This window comes from Dictyostelium discoideum (assembly GCF_000004695.1).
Source record: "Dictyostelium discoideum AX4 chromosome 4 chromosome, whole genome shotgun sequence".
Taxonomy (NCBI): domain Eukaryota; phylum Evosea; class Eumycetozoa; order Dictyosteliales; family Dictyosteliaceae; genus Dictyostelium; species Dictyostelium discoideum.
Window position 1 is genome coordinate 3983456 of NC_007090.3, and position 16241 is coordinate 3999696.

At 21.8% G+C, this 16241-nt stretch overlaps 8 protein-coding genes and 1 pseudogene across 8 annotated transcripts; 6 read left to right on the forward strand and 3 right to left on the reverse strand.

The window, feature by feature from the left end:
• Positions 1-434: 434 nt before the first annotated feature.
• DDB_G0286109 lies at positions 435-1060 on the forward strand (annotated as a pseudogene; the record flags this gene model as incomplete).
• Positions 1061-1666: 606 nt separating this feature from the next.
• On the forward strand, positions 1667-2753 carry lrlA (G-protein-coupled receptor family protein; the record flags this gene model as incomplete). The annotated part of the gene is made up of 3 exons (XM_632816.1): positions 1667-2091; positions 2181-2225; positions 2303-2753. The coding sequence occupies 3 exons, from the start codon at positions 1667-1669 to the stop codon at positions 2751-2753; spliced, it is 921 nt and encodes a 306-aa protein (XP_637908.1).
• A 64-nt stretch (positions 2754-2817) lies between these two features.
• On the reverse strand, positions 2818-3900 carry DDB_G0286039 (hypothetical protein; the record flags this gene model as incomplete). The annotated part of the gene is made up of 1 exon (XM_632817.1): positions 2818-3900. One exon carries the CDS (start codon positions 3898-3900, stop codon positions 2818-2820), a length of 1083 nt encoding a protein of 360 aa, XP_637909.1.
• A 359-nt stretch (positions 3901-4259) lies between these two features.
• Positions 4260-5669, reverse strand: DDB_G0286041 (hypothetical protein; the record flags this gene model as incomplete). Its single annotated transcript, XM_632818.1, has 2 exons — positions 4260-5258; positions 5337-5669. The coding sequence occupies 2 exons, from the start codon at positions 5667-5669 to the stop codon at positions 4260-4262; spliced, it is 1332 nt and encodes a 443-aa protein (XP_637910.1).
• Positions 5670-6173: 504 nt separating this feature from the next.
• DDB_G0286043 (hypothetical protein) lies at positions 6174-8060 on the forward strand (the record flags this gene model as incomplete). Its single annotated transcript, XM_632819.1, has 1 exon — positions 6174-8060. One exon carries the CDS (start codon positions 6174-6176, stop codon positions 8058-8060), a length of 1887 nt encoding a protein of 628 aa, XP_637911.1.
• Positions 8061-9271: 1211 nt separating this feature from the next.
• Positions 9272-11497, forward strand: DDB_G0286045 (BTB/POZ domain-containing protein; the record flags this gene model as incomplete). The annotated part of the gene is made up of 1 exon (XM_632820.1): positions 9272-11497. The coding sequence occupies one exon, from the start codon at positions 9272-9274 to the stop codon at positions 11495-11497; it is 2226 nt and encodes a 741-aa protein (XP_637912.1).
• Positions 11498-11700: 203 nt separating this feature from the next.
• On the forward strand, positions 11701-12072 carry DDB_G0286047 (hypothetical protein; the record flags this gene model as incomplete). Its single annotated transcript, XM_632821.1, has 2 exons — positions 11701-11704; positions 11879-12072. 2 exons carry the CDS (start codon positions 11701-11703, stop codon positions 12070-12072), a joined length of 198 nt encoding a protein of 65 aa, XP_637913.1.
• Positions 12073-12184: 112 nt separating this feature from the next.
• On the reverse strand, positions 12185-13877 carry pigW (phosphatidylinositol glycan, class W; the record flags this gene model as incomplete). Its single annotated transcript, XM_632822.2, has 3 exons — positions 12185-13367; positions 13460-13659; positions 13782-13877. The coding sequence occupies 3 exons, from the start codon at positions 13875-13877 to the stop codon at positions 12185-12187; spliced, it is 1479 nt and encodes a 492-aa protein (XP_637914.2).
• A 928-nt stretch (positions 13878-14805) lies between these two features.
• Positions 14806-16011, forward strand: zntC (zinc/iron permease; the record flags this gene model as incomplete). The annotated part of the gene is made up of 1 exon (XM_632823.1): positions 14806-16011. One exon carries the CDS (start codon positions 14806-14808, stop codon positions 16009-16011), a length of 1206 nt encoding a protein of 401 aa, XP_637915.1.
• Positions 16012-16241: the final 230 nt, after the last annotated feature.

Genomic DNA, 16241 nt, shown 5'->3' on the forward strand with positions numbered 1-16241 from the left:
TAAAAACTATTAAAATAATAATAATAAATAATAATAATAATACTAATAAAAAAAACAATATTATTTAAACTTAAATTTTATTAGAAACAATAGCATAAACCTTTTGTATTATATAATTTTAGTAACAACAAATCAAACAATAAAATATCAAAATCAAAATAAAAAAAGAAAAAACAGTTGTAATAATAAATAATATTGGTAATAATAGTAGAAATAATAATAAAAATTAGAAATGGCAACAGATAATGAAACATTAAATGATGTTTTAGGATACATTACAGATGTTTTATTATGTCTTTCAATTGTTGGTTCATTCTTTACAATTTTCACATTTATGATATTTCTTTTTCTTTTTCTTTTTCTCTCTCCCCTAATTATAGTTACTAATAGGCAATTCATTATAAAATATTAATAATAATAATAATTATATAGGTTATTTACAATCAGATTTACCAGTTTTCCTTGGTTTCTTTGTACCAGGTTTATTAACAGTTTGTGCAAATGCAGTAATTTTCTTCTTTATTGCAAGAGAAATTCATGATACTTTAAAGAATGCCCCAAGAACAGACAAAAAAGAAAAATCAAAAGAATTTAGAGTTTACTTTTCAATCTTTGTTTCAATTGGTTTATCATGGATCTTTGGTTTTATTATGACTTTCTTTAGTAGTGCCAGTGTTTTAGGTTATATCTTTTTAATTTTATTCTCTGTTACAACACCATTACAAGTAATTATCATTTATAAAAAAAAAAAAAAAAAAAAGAAAACAAAAAAGAAAACAAAACAAAACTAAATTAACACACTTGAAATTATTTTTATTATTTATAGGGTTTCTTAATTTTTATTTCATATTGTATAAATGATAAAGTTTTAGCAACTTATGCAAGAGGTTTCAGATCAATTGGTATTCCAATTTTCAACAGATGGGTCAATATTGATGATAGCACCAAAAGAGGTAATACTTCTACAACTGGTTCTAATACTTCAACTGATAAGAGTGACAGATCTGAAAATATTTCATCTGATTCATCAATCTCTATCAAAGCACCAAGAAATAATTAAATTTGATTAGTTTGTTTATTAGAAGAAGAAAAAAAAAAAAAAAAAAAAACAAAAAAAAAAAAAAAAAAACCAAAAAAAAAAAAAAAAAAAACAAAATATAATATAATATAATATAATATATACACAAAATTTAAATCGATTTTTTAAAAAATAAATAAAATGTACCTATATTAAAAAAAAAAAAAAAAAAAAAAAAAAAAAGATAAATAATTTTATAATTAAATTATTTAATTGTTTTTTATTTTTTTTTATTCATTTTTTTTATTTTTTTTATTTTTTTTGTGAAAATATATATAATAGTAATAATTAGATTAATAGCAAAGATATACTAACACAAACACACATTCAAAAAAGAAACACCTTTTTGATTTTTTTTATTTTTTTTTTTTTTATTTATTTATTTTTATTTAATTAATTTTTTTTTTCATTAAAACAATTATAGATTTATATTTATATCACCACATCATACATCAAAATAATAATAATAATACACACCCTTTTATTATTTAAAAGTTAAAAAAATCACTCTAAAATTAGAATTATAGTTTTATAAAAATTATAATCAAATATAATATTAGGTGAATTAAAAAAAATAAATAAATAAAAATGCCATCACAATTATTAAATACAGTTTTATCATATTTAACTGATATATTATTAAGTTTATCAATAGTTGGGTCATTTTTAACAATATTTACATTTATGCTTTACCCAAAATTAAGGTCATATCCAATAAAATTGATAATATATTTATGTATGTCAATTGTGTTTTCATTATTCTTTTTTGAGATATCATTCAGGTCATCAAATTCGTTATTTTGTATACCAGCAGCAATTTTGGTTCATTACTTTTTTTTAGCAAATTTCTTTTGGACATTTTCAGTTTCTTTCAATTTCTTTCAAATGATTGTTAAAAGGAATAGAGATTCTGAATTTTATGAAAGATATTATCATTTAATTTCATGGGGAATTCCATTTATAATTATAATTTTTTGTGCAGCATTTAAAAAATATGTTGATAGAGGTGGATTGTAAGTTAAATAATTAAAATTGGAAAAAAAAATTAATATTAAAATAATATTAATTAATTTTTTTTTTTTTTTTTTTTTTTTTTTTTTAGTTGTTATTTAGAAGATCAATACTCTGTTTATTTTGGATTTTTCATGTAAATATTAAATATTTTATTATTATCTTTTTTTTTTTTCTAAAATTTGTTTTTATTTTTTTATTTTTAAAAAAAAGGCCAGGAGTAATTATTGTTTGTTCAAATATATGTATTTATGTATTTGTTGCAAAAGAAATTTATAAAACTTTAAGACATACACCAACACAAAAACGTCAAACGGTTAAAGAATTTAGAGTTTATTTTTCAATTTTTGTATCAATTGGAAGTTCATGGATTTTTGGATTTATTTATATGTTTTCAGATTCAAATTCAATTATTGGATATATATTTTTAATTTTATTTTCAATTTCAACATCATTACAAGGATTTTTTATTTTTATTTCATATTGTTTAAATTATAAAGTTTTTGCTCATTATTCAAGATCTTTCACACAATATGGGGTTTCATTCTTTAAAAGATGGGAAAATTTGGATGGTGAAACAACACAATCTGGTCCAACTGGTACAACTGATTCATCATCAACAATGACTTCAACAACAACAACAACAAATGTTTATTCTGCATAAATTTTTTTAAAAAAAAAATAAATAATAAATAATTATAACCATTTTTTTTATTTTTATTTTTTATTTATTTAAGTAATATACACCAATCAATATTTGGATGAATTGTTTTTGAATCATTTGAAGTTGAAATAGACATATGACCAGAAAAGAATTCTGTATCATATTCTGTACCATTATCATCGATTAAGACTGGAACAGAGAGGAAACCTTTTGGAACTTCATTAGTATCAACAAATATCCATTCTGTTGTTAAATTTCCACAAATACCTCTATCGTATTTTTCTTTATTATTGCCTACCCATTTACCATTGTTATTGAATACACAAAATGCAGTGATCCAACCTGATAAATATCTTGGACCAGAACCACCACCTACTACATGAACAATACAATTCCACCAGCATGTATCAGGGTTACCATTAACAGAATCAATTATATTATCAATGATTGGATGAAGTAATTCAGTCCAAGAGTTCATACAATTTCCATCTGGATTACCATCGAAATCAAATTCTTTTAATTTTTCAATTCTATTTTTAATATCGATCCAATCATTAATTGTACCTAAAACTGTAACCTCTGGTAAAGAACATCTTAGTGACATTTTATATTCAAAGAAATTTTTAACTGATGCCATCAATGCAATTGAAGCTGCCATTGTATCATTTGGAGTTGATGTTGTGAATGGTTTATTAGCCCATTCTCTAATTGATGGATCTTTAATATTCTTTTCAATTTGTTTTGTCATTAAATTTGTAAGTTGTTCATAGTTTGCTGTCATTAATGTACCACCACCAACTACTTCTAATTGTTTCTTTCCTTCGAAATCAACTATCTTGTTTCTTAACTTTTCAGAGTTTTCATTCAAATATAATGAAAATTGTACTAAAATTGCAATCCAAACATCATCAGGTTTAATTGTTAAACCATGATGATTATTATATGCTTGAAGGGATGATAAAATAAAAGAATTTCCTCCAACACTTTTTGAAATTCCTTCTTTAATACTTGTTCTTACTATTTTTCTCTCTTTTGGTTGAGTTTTAATAAAACTCATTGATGGATCTAAATATAATTGTTTATGATCAAAATCCTTTCCTTTAAATTCATTAAATTCTACATCTGAAACCTTAAATGTTATTGACATTTTCTTTTTTATATTTTTCTTTTTTTTTTTAAAAATAATAAAAGAAAAAAAAAAAAAAAAATATAAATATTAAAATTTTTAAAAAAAAAAAAAAATATCTTGTTCAATGAATCAAAACAGTACCAATTAAAAAATAAATATTAAAAACTTTTTTCAAATAAAAAAAAATATCTTTCTTTTTTTTTTTCTATTTTTGTACAAATTTCTTTTATTATCATTATTATTAAAAATTAATATCTAAACCTAATAAAGATTTTACAATTTCTAATTAATTAATTAAAACAGTATTAAAAAAAAAAAAAAAAAAAAAATAAAAAAAAACTTTTTTTTTTTCTATTTTTATACAAATTTCTTTATTATTAAAAATTAATATCTAAACCTAATAAAGATCTTGCAGTTTCTAATTTTGAATTTGAATTTGTTAAATTTTTAATTCTTGACATTAATTGTTTTGAAACTAAAGATAAATGTTTTGATAAGGTATCATTTTCATTAATTATTTCCCAATATTGATAAGAGAAAGTTTTAGCAGAATCTGTTAAATTATTTTGAACTGGATGATTATGAAATAATTTCTTTGGAATTTGATTTTTCTTTGCATCTATAATTGTTAGAATAATACCTTGAGAAACTAAATCGATACGATCAAATAAAATTTTAGAGAATTTTTCAATCTTTTGAATTTTCTCAGAAGGTTCTTCATTCTCATTTGTAATCATTTTAATTGTTTCTTTAACATCATCATAATGACCACTTAATAAAATTGCCCAAACATCTTTTTCATGTTTAATAACTTTTGGTGAACGAAGTGATAATCTTGCCAATGTTATATACCACTCTGTCTTGATTTTATACATTTTACCTGAATTTTCAAATTTCAATACACAGCCCTCAATTAACTTCATTTGTTTTACAAGTTCAACTAATTCAATTGTACTTTTACATGATTTAAATAACGATTGATCAGATGTTGTATCGATTAAATCCACCATTGGTATATTGAATGCTGTACATGTTTCTTGCAACTCTTTCCATTTTAAATATTCACCAGTGTGATTATTTCTAAGTGCTAAACATCTTAATCTCTCCTCACCATAGTATAATATAATTTGTTGTTTTGATGAACTATATTCAAATAGTGGTGTATACCCTAACTGAATCCATTTCATTGAGAAATCATTATATTTAACTAACCCAATAGCTTCAATTCTATTCACATAATCATTTAACATTGTACCTAAATCACTTATACCTTGTTTTGATCCCCAATAAACTTGACCTTTATTTAACATTGGTGCAATTAACGATCCATCAATTTTATCCATTAAAATATATGGTTCATTTAAATCAATAAATTCCTATTTTGGAAATAAAATAAAAAATTAAAATTTATTTAAAAAATATTTAAAATTAATTAATTATTATTTACTACTTACAGCTTTAACTTCTTTAAATTCATTTATATTAAAAAATTTATGTAATTTTCTACATAATAATTTTTCTGTTTTTAAATCAAATATTAAACCTCTACATTCTCTTCTACAACGTAAAAGGAATTGTTTCTTTTGATCTGGTTCTGATAATGGATCTGGAAATGATTCATCTGATAATGAATCATAATTAAAAACTATTGTATCATCTCTAATTGATTCTCTAAATCCTGATACTCCTTTTATACATTCTCTTACATCATCTATTGTTAACCCTAAAGGATAATAATTTTTATTTCTTTCTCTATAAATTTCTTCTTCTGTTTGTTTTAATTCCATTTTTGATTTATTTTATTTTTTTTTTTTTTTTCTAAACAAAAAAATTAATTTTAAGTTAAAACTGTTTCTTTTTTTTTTCATTTTTTTTCCAATTTTTTTTAATTTTTTTTTTAATTTTTTTTTGTAAAAATCTAAGAAACTAATCATAAAAAAAAAAAAAAAAAAATAAAATGTGGAAAAAAAAAAGATAAAAATAACTTTTTTTTTTAAAAAGTCTGAAAAAAAAACAGTAAATAATCACTGAGGTACCTTATAATTATAAAGCATCAGTATTTTTTTTTTTTTGTTTCATACTTTTTTTTTTTTTTTTTTTTTTATTTTATTACGTGCGAACCAAACTTTTTTTTTTTTTTTTTTTTTTTTTTTATTATTCACTTTTTTTTTTTTTTTATTCACTTTTTTTTTTTTTTTCTCCTCTCCAATGAATACACATACAATTTTAATTCACTATCACCAATACAAGGTGTAGTGTAAATTCAAATAAAATAAAAATAAAAAATAAAAATGACAAAATTTAAAAAAAATATTGATGGAACACCATTACTTTCATCAACATTTATAAATGATCAAAAAGATGATGAATATTATAGTATTTATGGTGGTGGTGATAACAGTGCAGGGAGTAGTAATAGTGTTGGTGAAATGAGTCCAACAATTACTTCATCATTAATTAATTCATCTGATAAGAATTCATCAGATTTATATAATCAACAATTAAATTATAATACTATAAATATAAATAAAAATAATAATTCAAATATCAATAATAATAATAATAATAATTATAATTACGATAATGATGAACAAGATAATAAAAATTATTTAGAATCAAGTAGTGATAAAATTTTTTCACTATTTTATAATCAATCTATACTCTATCAAAATTATTATACAGATTGTAGGATTTTAGTGATAACAGGTGAAAAAGATGTTGTAAGAATTTCATTAGATGAATTGTTTATTATAATTGAAGAAATTAGAAAATTCGATCCAACTTTATCTTCAACAATACAAATTAATCCACCAACTACAACAACCACAACAACAACAACTACTACTACAAATAATAATAAAAATAATAAAAATAATAATAAAAAAGTAAATAATGAAAAGATTAATTTAATAATTCAAGAATATTTTAATAATGCAGAAAAAAGTTTTTGGATTGATATTTATGGATTACAAGATGATGAATTAATTACATTATGTAAAGCATTAACTATTCATCATTTAAATGTTGAAGATATTTTATCAAATGATACAAATGAAAAATGTGAATCACATGATAATTATTTATTCATTGCAACTTCTGAAATGGGTAGACATTCAACTAATGCTTCAAAGAATAGAGGACTTTACAAACCAAATCATTATACAAATAATAAACAACAACAATATTCCTCTTCTTCAACTTCTTCATATATAAATAATAGAAATAGAAATAATAATAATAATAATAATGAAAATAATATTTATAAAGAATTAATTGAAAATTTCTTTTATATGTTTTTATTTAAAAGAATAATTTTCGTATTACATTCTGTAGAATTGGATAGTTTTAATGATGTTTTCAAATCATTTAGACATTTAAAGAATGAAAAGAAATTTTTAACATCTCCAGAATGGGTACTTTGTAATTTCTTGGATTCAATAAATGATTTAATATCTTTGGAAAGTGATAGAATGATGACGGAAATTTCAAAATTGGATGAATTGTGTGATTTAAAAGAATCTGATAATGATGATGGTGATGATTATTATTATGATGATGATGATTTTAATAATAATACAAAGAGAAGGAATAAAGGTTTTATCAATAAAATTTTAAATTTCTTTAATGACGGTGGAGGTGGTGGTAGTGATAATGGTGGTGGTGGTGGTGGTAAAAGTGATGATTATATAAATTCAACTGAATTATATATTAGAATTGGTAAAGCATCAAAAAGAAATACAAATATTTTATCAAACTTATTTAATAAGGATGTTTTATTATCATCATTATCAAGACAATCATTCAGTTTAAGGGATACTAAAATATTTGTATTACATATTAATAATAAATCAAAACGTTTAAAAGAGAGAATTAAATTATGTGAAGAACTATTGGAGGGTATTCATGCCAATTATATAAATAAAGTATCCCTTGTATTAAATGAAGAATCTCATGCTCTAACTATTAGTATGAAGAAATTTGCAAATTACAGTTTGGTTTCTTTTCCACTAATACTCATTGCTACAATATTTGGAATGAATTGTAGAGTACCTGGAATGATTGGATTTTTGGAAGAAGGTGAATCTGGTGTAATCTATTTTTATATTATTATTTTATCAATGTTAATTATTGGTATTTTAACTTCTTATTTATATAAGAAAATTGGTTGGATTGAATGAAATAGTTAAAAAAAATTAAAAAAATGTCATTACCAAAAAAAAAAAAAAAAAAAAAAAAAAAAAAAAAAAAAAAAAAAAAAAAAAAAAAAAAAAAAAAAAAAATCATTACAATTCATATTATATCAAATAATTAAATAATTAAATAAATAAATCCAATTAAACAAATATTATTATAATATTAAAAGTCAACATGTCCCCAAATAATTTAAAAAAAAGATAAATGGGTGGACAGAATTTAAAATAGTAATTACTTTTTTTTTTTACTTTTTCTAATTTTTTTTTTTTTTTTTACTTTTTCTAATTTTTAATAAAAAAAAGTAAATGAATTAACTGTGTAGTTAAATTTAATTTGGATAATTTTATTTATTTTTTTTTTAAATTTCATTTTTTCAAATATTCAATTTTTACACTAAAAAAAATAAAAAATTTACCAACCAAATCAATTTTTTTTTTAAATTATTAAAATTATTGAAAATAAAAAAAAAAAAGTTCAAAAGACATAATGTTTTTTTAAATTTAAAAATAAATTTAAATCATTGTTAAAAAAAAAAAAAAAAAAAAAAAAAAAAAAAAGAAAAATAGAAAAATAAAATGAAAATATATTTTTTTTTCTTTTTATACTTGGAATCTCGGATTTGATTTTTTTCATCAATATTTTCAATCAACCACATAAAATTTCAAATAAAAGTTAACAATTTTTTTTTTTTTTTTTTCAGTCAATTACCCCTTTATTATTTAAAAAAATCTCAAAGTATGAAATTCTCAATTATTATTTTATTTTTCAGTAGTGCTATTATTATTTTTTTATTTTTTTTTTTTATAATTTTTTTTTTTAAATAATTTTTGATTACTAATATTTTTTTTTTTTTTTAATTTATCACTAATAATTTTTTTTTTTTATTTTTTTTTTTTTAATTTTTGATATTTTAAAATTAAAAATTAGTCCAGTATCCATCACGAATTTTACAACAAAAAAAAAAATAAAAAAAAAATAAAAAAATAAAATAAAATTTTTTTTTTTTTTATCACAGATTGCTTTCCCACCTGTCATCATAAAGAATCATTATCGTTAATATTAATATTAATCACTAACCCAGTTATTTTTTTTTTCATTATAATTTTTTTTTTTTTTGACACAAATATAACCTTTTTTTTTTTGTTTTTTTTTTTTTTTTGCAAACAACAATAATAAAAAAAAAAAAAAATCCAACATGTCATCCGAAGACGAAGAAACATCAACTATTCTTCAAGAAGAAGAAATTGATAATAATAATAATAGTAATAATAATAACAATAATAATAATAACAATAATACTAATAAAAACTATATCAATAATAATATTCCAATTCAATCTATTAAAGGTAGATCGGGTATACATAGAAGTTTGTCAACATTAAGCGATGATTCATATCACCATCATCACCAAAAACAATTAAATTCTAGCAACAACCAATTTTTTTTAAATAAAAATTTTGAAATTAATAATAATATTAACAACCACGACGATAATATCAATAATATCAATAACAATATTATTAATAATAACAATAGTAATAATAATACTACAACGACAACAACTACAACAACTACAACAACAACGACAAATTCAATAGAAAGAAATAGTGCAACAATAGCAAAAGAACAATTACAAAATCAATTATTAAGTTCTATTACACCAAAAACATCAATTAGAAAGAAATCTACATCATCGGTTGCACCAGTTGCATTGACAAAGGATTATTTATCACAATTTAGTGAAGACGAAGCATCTGAATTTACAACTAAAGGTGCACCAATTAAACCATACAAATTAACAAGGAAAATGTCAAATCTTAGTAATAGTAGTGCTGCTTTAAGTATTGTTTCATTTAGTCAATTAGATGTTCACGATTCTGATTTATTATTGTCAAATTTTAATAAACTCTCTGTAGAACAACAAGAACAAATTCGTGCATCATCACCTAATAAGCAACAACAACAACAACAACAACAACAACAACAACAACAACAACAACAACAACAACAACAACAACAACAACAACAACAACAACAACAACAACAACAACAAGGTGCAGAACATTTACAATTGCAACAACAAATTAAACAATTACAAGAGCAATTGCAATTACAACAACAATTATTACAAAAACAACAACTACAAATACAACAACAATTATTGCAAAAACCAAATGATACTATTATACCACCACTACCAACAACAACAACAACAACAACAACAAATGAAAATAGTTATGGTGATGAAAAATTCATTATTAAAGAAAGAAGAACAACTTCAATTTTAAATAATATAAATAATTTCGATTCAACTGAAGTTTCATCTGCATCTGATTCTGATACTGATCAACCAATTAATACACCATCACCACAACAACAACAATTACAACAAAAGCAACAACCATCTTCTTCTACTTTTCCACAAGATAATGAAAAACAACAAGATGCTAATGATAATAAATCAAAACCATTAAATAATAATAGTAATAATAATAATAATAATAATATATTTATAAATGGTCATTATGTTGATAAAACTATACCAATTAATTTTAATGTTGGTGGTACATTATTTGCAACATCATTACGTACGATTTCATTATATCCAAGATCATTACTTTTCAAGATTGTTGAATTACAAATTGAATTAATATTAAAGGATGAAGTGATTTTCATTGATAGAAGTCCAGTTTATTTTGGGGTAATATTAGATTTCATTAGAAGTGGTACTTATAATGTTACTCCAAATATTAGTACTAAAGGTATCCTTCAAGAATCAGAATTCTTTCGTATGGATCAATTGTCCACATTGATAAGGGACGAACCTGAATTAACAAGAACCGAAGTTGTAAATATTATAAACTCTTGTTATGATTTCCCCAGATTTAGAGGAATGTGGTTATGTAAAATAAATTTCTCAGGTTTAGAACTCTCTTGTGCCCTATTCGAATATTCAAATCTTACAGGTTGTCTCTTTAATTCTTCATTCATAACTAAAGCAAATTATCAAGGTTGTAAATTAGATTGTAGTAGTTTTAAATATAGTAAAGCTGATAGTGCAAACTTTTCAAAATCTTTAATTACAAATTCAAACTTTTCAAATGTCATTGGTTCAGAGATCACTTGTATCGGTGGTAATTTCACAAATTCAAAACTTTCAAATAGTACTCTAAGCTGTAGTGATTTCACTAGTTCAACTTTTAAAGGTGCTCTCATTGATGGTGTTGATTTTACAAATTGTAATCTCACAGATTGTGATTTTCGTGGTTGTGTTTTTAGTTCAACTACAAATTTTAGTGGTTCAATTTTAAAAGGTTGTTTATTCGATGAAAATTCACTTTCAATAGCTACAAATAAAAAAAGTTGGAAAAAACCAAAAAGTGTTAGATTAAGAAATAAAATTTCAATTCCTCATGTTTAAAAATATATAAAAAAAAAAAAGTGGAAAAAGGTAAAAAGAAAAATTATTCTTTTAAGTATCATTTAAAAATTATACTTTAAAAGAAAGAAAAAAAAAAAAAAATATTTATTCATTGTATATTTAAAAATAAATAAAAAAAAACAAATAATTTTATTTAATTTTAATATTTTTATAAATTTTTTTATTTTTTTCATTCTACAAATATGTGTGTGTATGCTATTTGCATTCAATTATTTTTTTTCCAAAAATATGAAAATAAAAAAATAAAAAAATAAAAAAATAATTCTTTTATGACTTCAAATGGTGATAATGGAAGAGATTATGAAAGAGAAGCGAATTTATATTAAAAATCAAATAAATTTAATGATTATTATTCTCAAGGTGGTGGCAGTGATATTGAATTACCAAAACCATCAGAGTTAAGTGAATTGGAGATTGTATCAGGTTTATCAAAACAATGGTGGTTATATCGTTCAATTGATAATAATCATTTAATGATAAATCATAATGAAAAAGTACCACAATCATCAATCAATGGAAATAAAGAAAAACAAAAACAAATTGCAATTGGATAATTAAAAAAAGGTAATAATCAAAATAATGAAAAAATTAATACATAAAAAATAAAAATGAAAATGAAAGAAAGAATTTAATTTTTTTTTTTTTATTTATTTATTTATTTTTATTTTACCAAAATTTAATATTAATATTTTTATAATCTAAAATAAAAGCTAATAAACATAAAGCAAAAGTATAAGAAGTAATGATAATCATTGATTGTTCAACTGGTGCATAAATTGTTTTCATTGAGAAATTAATTAAACCAGTTAAGATGTTACCTAACAAAAAGATGAATAGTTGATTACGATTGATTGATTTTGCAATTACAGATGCATTATGATTACCAGTGATCAATGTAATGAGTATATTTATTGAGAAATTGAATAAATTTATTGATAGAATTGCCAATACATAACCTAAATTTGCCATTCTTCTTGAAGTTTTGTCAATATAGATTTCACATAAAATCCAAAGAATATAGAAAACAATTGAAGAGATTAATAATTTAGTTGCAAATTTTCTCCATTCTGTCAAGCTTGATCTAACTTTAAATAATTCTGTACCGATTTTAGTACCAATTAAATAAATTGCTAAATAACCAACAAAACTACAAATACCTTCTTTATTCATTGAAATTAAATTATCACGTGGATGATTGAGAATATAATCTGTTAATCCAAAACTATTCAATAGGAATTGATATACACAAATGAGTACTACACCTAAAATCGCTGAAATATTTGCATTAAATTTTAAGAATGCTAAAGAGATTGAAACAAAACCTAATGTAAAAAAGAAATTCCAATGTAATCCATACTCTGAAACATGTTCTTGATAATTTATTGATTTTGTTAATATCATTCTAACAAATCCTAATATCATTAATGGTGCTTGTGCTTTAACTTGATGCCACATTAATGAACTTCTACTTAATACTTGTTGTTGTTGTTGTTTTAAAGCGGATGATGATGATGATGATGATGATGAAGTTTTATTTATTTTATCATTATCGTCTTCTTCCTCTTCTCTTTTCTTTTTTTGTTGTTTTTCAATTAAAGATGATCTTGATTGTCTTGAAACTAAAGCACCTGATAATACAACTGAACCAACGCCAATATCCATTAATGAGATACCATAAGTTTCAGTTTTACCTAATCTTCTTGGGAAAACTTGAAAATCAACTGCTAAAATACAAATACAAGTTGCTGCCATTACAAATGCTCTATATTCTTCAAGAAATCCTTTTCTCATTGAATTTAAATTTAATAATGTTTCTTTTGGATTTTTAAAATAAATTGTAACATTTTTTCTATATTTTTTTTTTTTTTTTTTTTTTTTTTTTTTAGAACTAATAATTAATAATAAAATAATAATAAAAAAAATAATAAATAAATAACTTACTGTGCAAACATTGGAACTACTAAACATGTAATAAGCATACCAACAATTAAAAATGGTGTTAATTCTGTAAAAGTGATTGCTGATATAAATGGTACTATAATAAAAAAAAATTCTAATATAAATCTGAGTGCCAATGGTAATGGGAATTTGTCATTGTTGAAAAATGTTGCAAATACTACTCTTTGAAATAATACAGATATCTATTTTTTTTTTTAAAAAAAAAAAAAAAAAAAAAGAAAAGGTGTTAATTAAAATGATAAAATAATAAAAATAAATAAATAAATAAATAAATAAATAAATAAAAAAATAAAGATAACATTACTGGCATTAAAGTTAAAATGAAACATGTTTCAAAAAAGGTAGATCCATCATTACCTGAAACAAAATTTTGATGATCATTTTTATATTGATCATCCATTTTTTTTTTTTTTAATATGCAAGGTGTGAAGTTTTAAAAAAAAAATAAAAAATAAAAAATTATAATGAACATTTTTTTTTTATCTTTTTTTTTTTTTTTAATTTTTTTTTTTTTTAATTTTTTTTTTATTTTCCCATATAAATTAAAGTGGTCAAAAAAAAAAAAAATGAATATTAATTCTTATGTTAGAAATTTGTGAAATATTGTAATGACAAAATTATTAATATTTTTAATAAATAATAAATAAATAATTCCTTATTTTTTTTTTTTTTTTTTTTTTTTTTTTATTTTTTTTTAACATGCCCTAATTAAAAAAATAAATTGGGCTTAAAAAAAAAAGAATAAAATGGGGATTAATAAAATCGAATTGGAAGGCATTGAAGACGTCATCCTCTTAAAACCGGGCTTAAAAAAAAAGTTTAAAAATTTGATAAAAAAAACGGCTTGCGAAGTGTTTTTTTATTTTACGAAGTGTTTTTTTTTTTTTTTTTTTTTTTTTTTTTTTTTTGATTGGATAGAATTAAAATTTTAATATTCCATTTTTTTTTTTTTTTTTATTTAAAAATAAATATTTCCAAATAGTAGTAATAAATAAATAAAAAAATAAAAAATAAAAATAAAATATATTTAAAAAAATAAATTAATAAAACTAAAAATAGTAAAATAAGTTGGAAAAAAAAATAAAAAATAAAAAAATAAAAAATTAAAAATAAAAAAACTGCAAAGGACATAAAAAAACAAAAAAAAAAAAAAAATAAAAAAATAAAAATCGATCTTTATAATAATTTATATATTTTAATCCCTAAACAAAAATAATAGTTAATACGAAAAAATAGATAATTTATTTAGTAATAATTTTTTTTTAAAAATATAAATAATAAGAAAAAAAAAGAAAAAAAAAAAAAAAAAAAAAAATTAAATACAATAAATGGATATAGTAAATGATTTAGTATCATCAATATCATCAATATCATCAGAAGCAGCAGAAGAAGAAGCAATAAGAGATGAATTAAGAAATGATAAAGGTGGTTTAATAGCAGGTATTTTCGTATTAACACTAACAGCATCATTTGTGCCATGGTTTTTAACAAAAGCAAAGATTACAAATTTAGTTTCAGTTGTTTCAATTTTAACATGTTTATCAGCAGGTGTTATCATTGGTGCTGGTTTTAATCATATCTTACCAGATGCAGCGGAAGAATTTCAATCATATGTAGAGGCAGTGGCACCAGATAATAAATATGGTGATTTCCCATTCGCTCATACAATTACAATTGTAACAATGTTTGCATTAATTTGTGTTGATAAAATTTTAGTTAGTGGTGGTCTAGATGGTGAAGCCGACCACAATCACATGGACTTAAGTCAACATAACCATCCAAGTCCACATGCTGCTGGTGAAATTGATTTAAATATTTATACAAATGGTGACGACGACGACGATGATGTAAATGAAGATCAAGAAGAGGATAGCACAAAAGATGATGAAAAAGAACATGGTCATGGTCATGGTCATGGACATGGTCATAATAGTAGTAATAGTAGTAGTAATGGTCATGGACATGGTTTAAAAAAAAAGAAAAAATCAAAAAAAGAGCATGGTCATGGTCATAATCATGATCATAGTTCAAATGGACATAGTCATAAGGATGAGAAGGATAGTGAGAAAGTAAATGTTTCAAGTAAAAGTAAAGCATGGGTATTCTTAGTTGCCCTATCACTTCATTCAATATTTGATGGATTAGGATTAGGATCAGAGACACAAAAAGATAGTTTCTATGGTTTATTAATCGCAGTTTTAGCACACAAATTTTTGGATGGATTGGTATTAGGTATTGCAATTAAATATGCTTATTTCTCTTTCAAATTCAGTTGTATTGCATTGGTATTCGCAGCAGCTATGACACCATTAGGTATTGGTATTGGTATGGCTATATCAAGTGCCTATGAATCAAGTACTGATGCCTATTTAGTTAAAGGTATCATTCTATCAATTACATGTGGTTCTTTTATTTATATCTCTCTCATTGAATTATTACCATCTGGACTTTGTCAAAAAGGTTGGCCAAAATTAAAATTGGCCGTTGCTTTCCTTGGTTATTCCGTTATGGCAATTCTAGCTCTTTGGGTTTAAAAAAAAAAATATCTTATTTAATTAGATCGATTGGAAAAAGACAAGAAAAAAAAAAAAAAAAAATTTAAAATTAAAATAAATTTTAAATAATATAGTAGTTATGAGTAATAACTTCAATATTATTTTATTGTATAACTTGTAAACATAACAAAATAATAAATTTAGAATAGTTGTGTATTTTTTTTTTTTAAAAGTTTATTTATAGTTGGTTGGATATTTTTTTTTTTTTT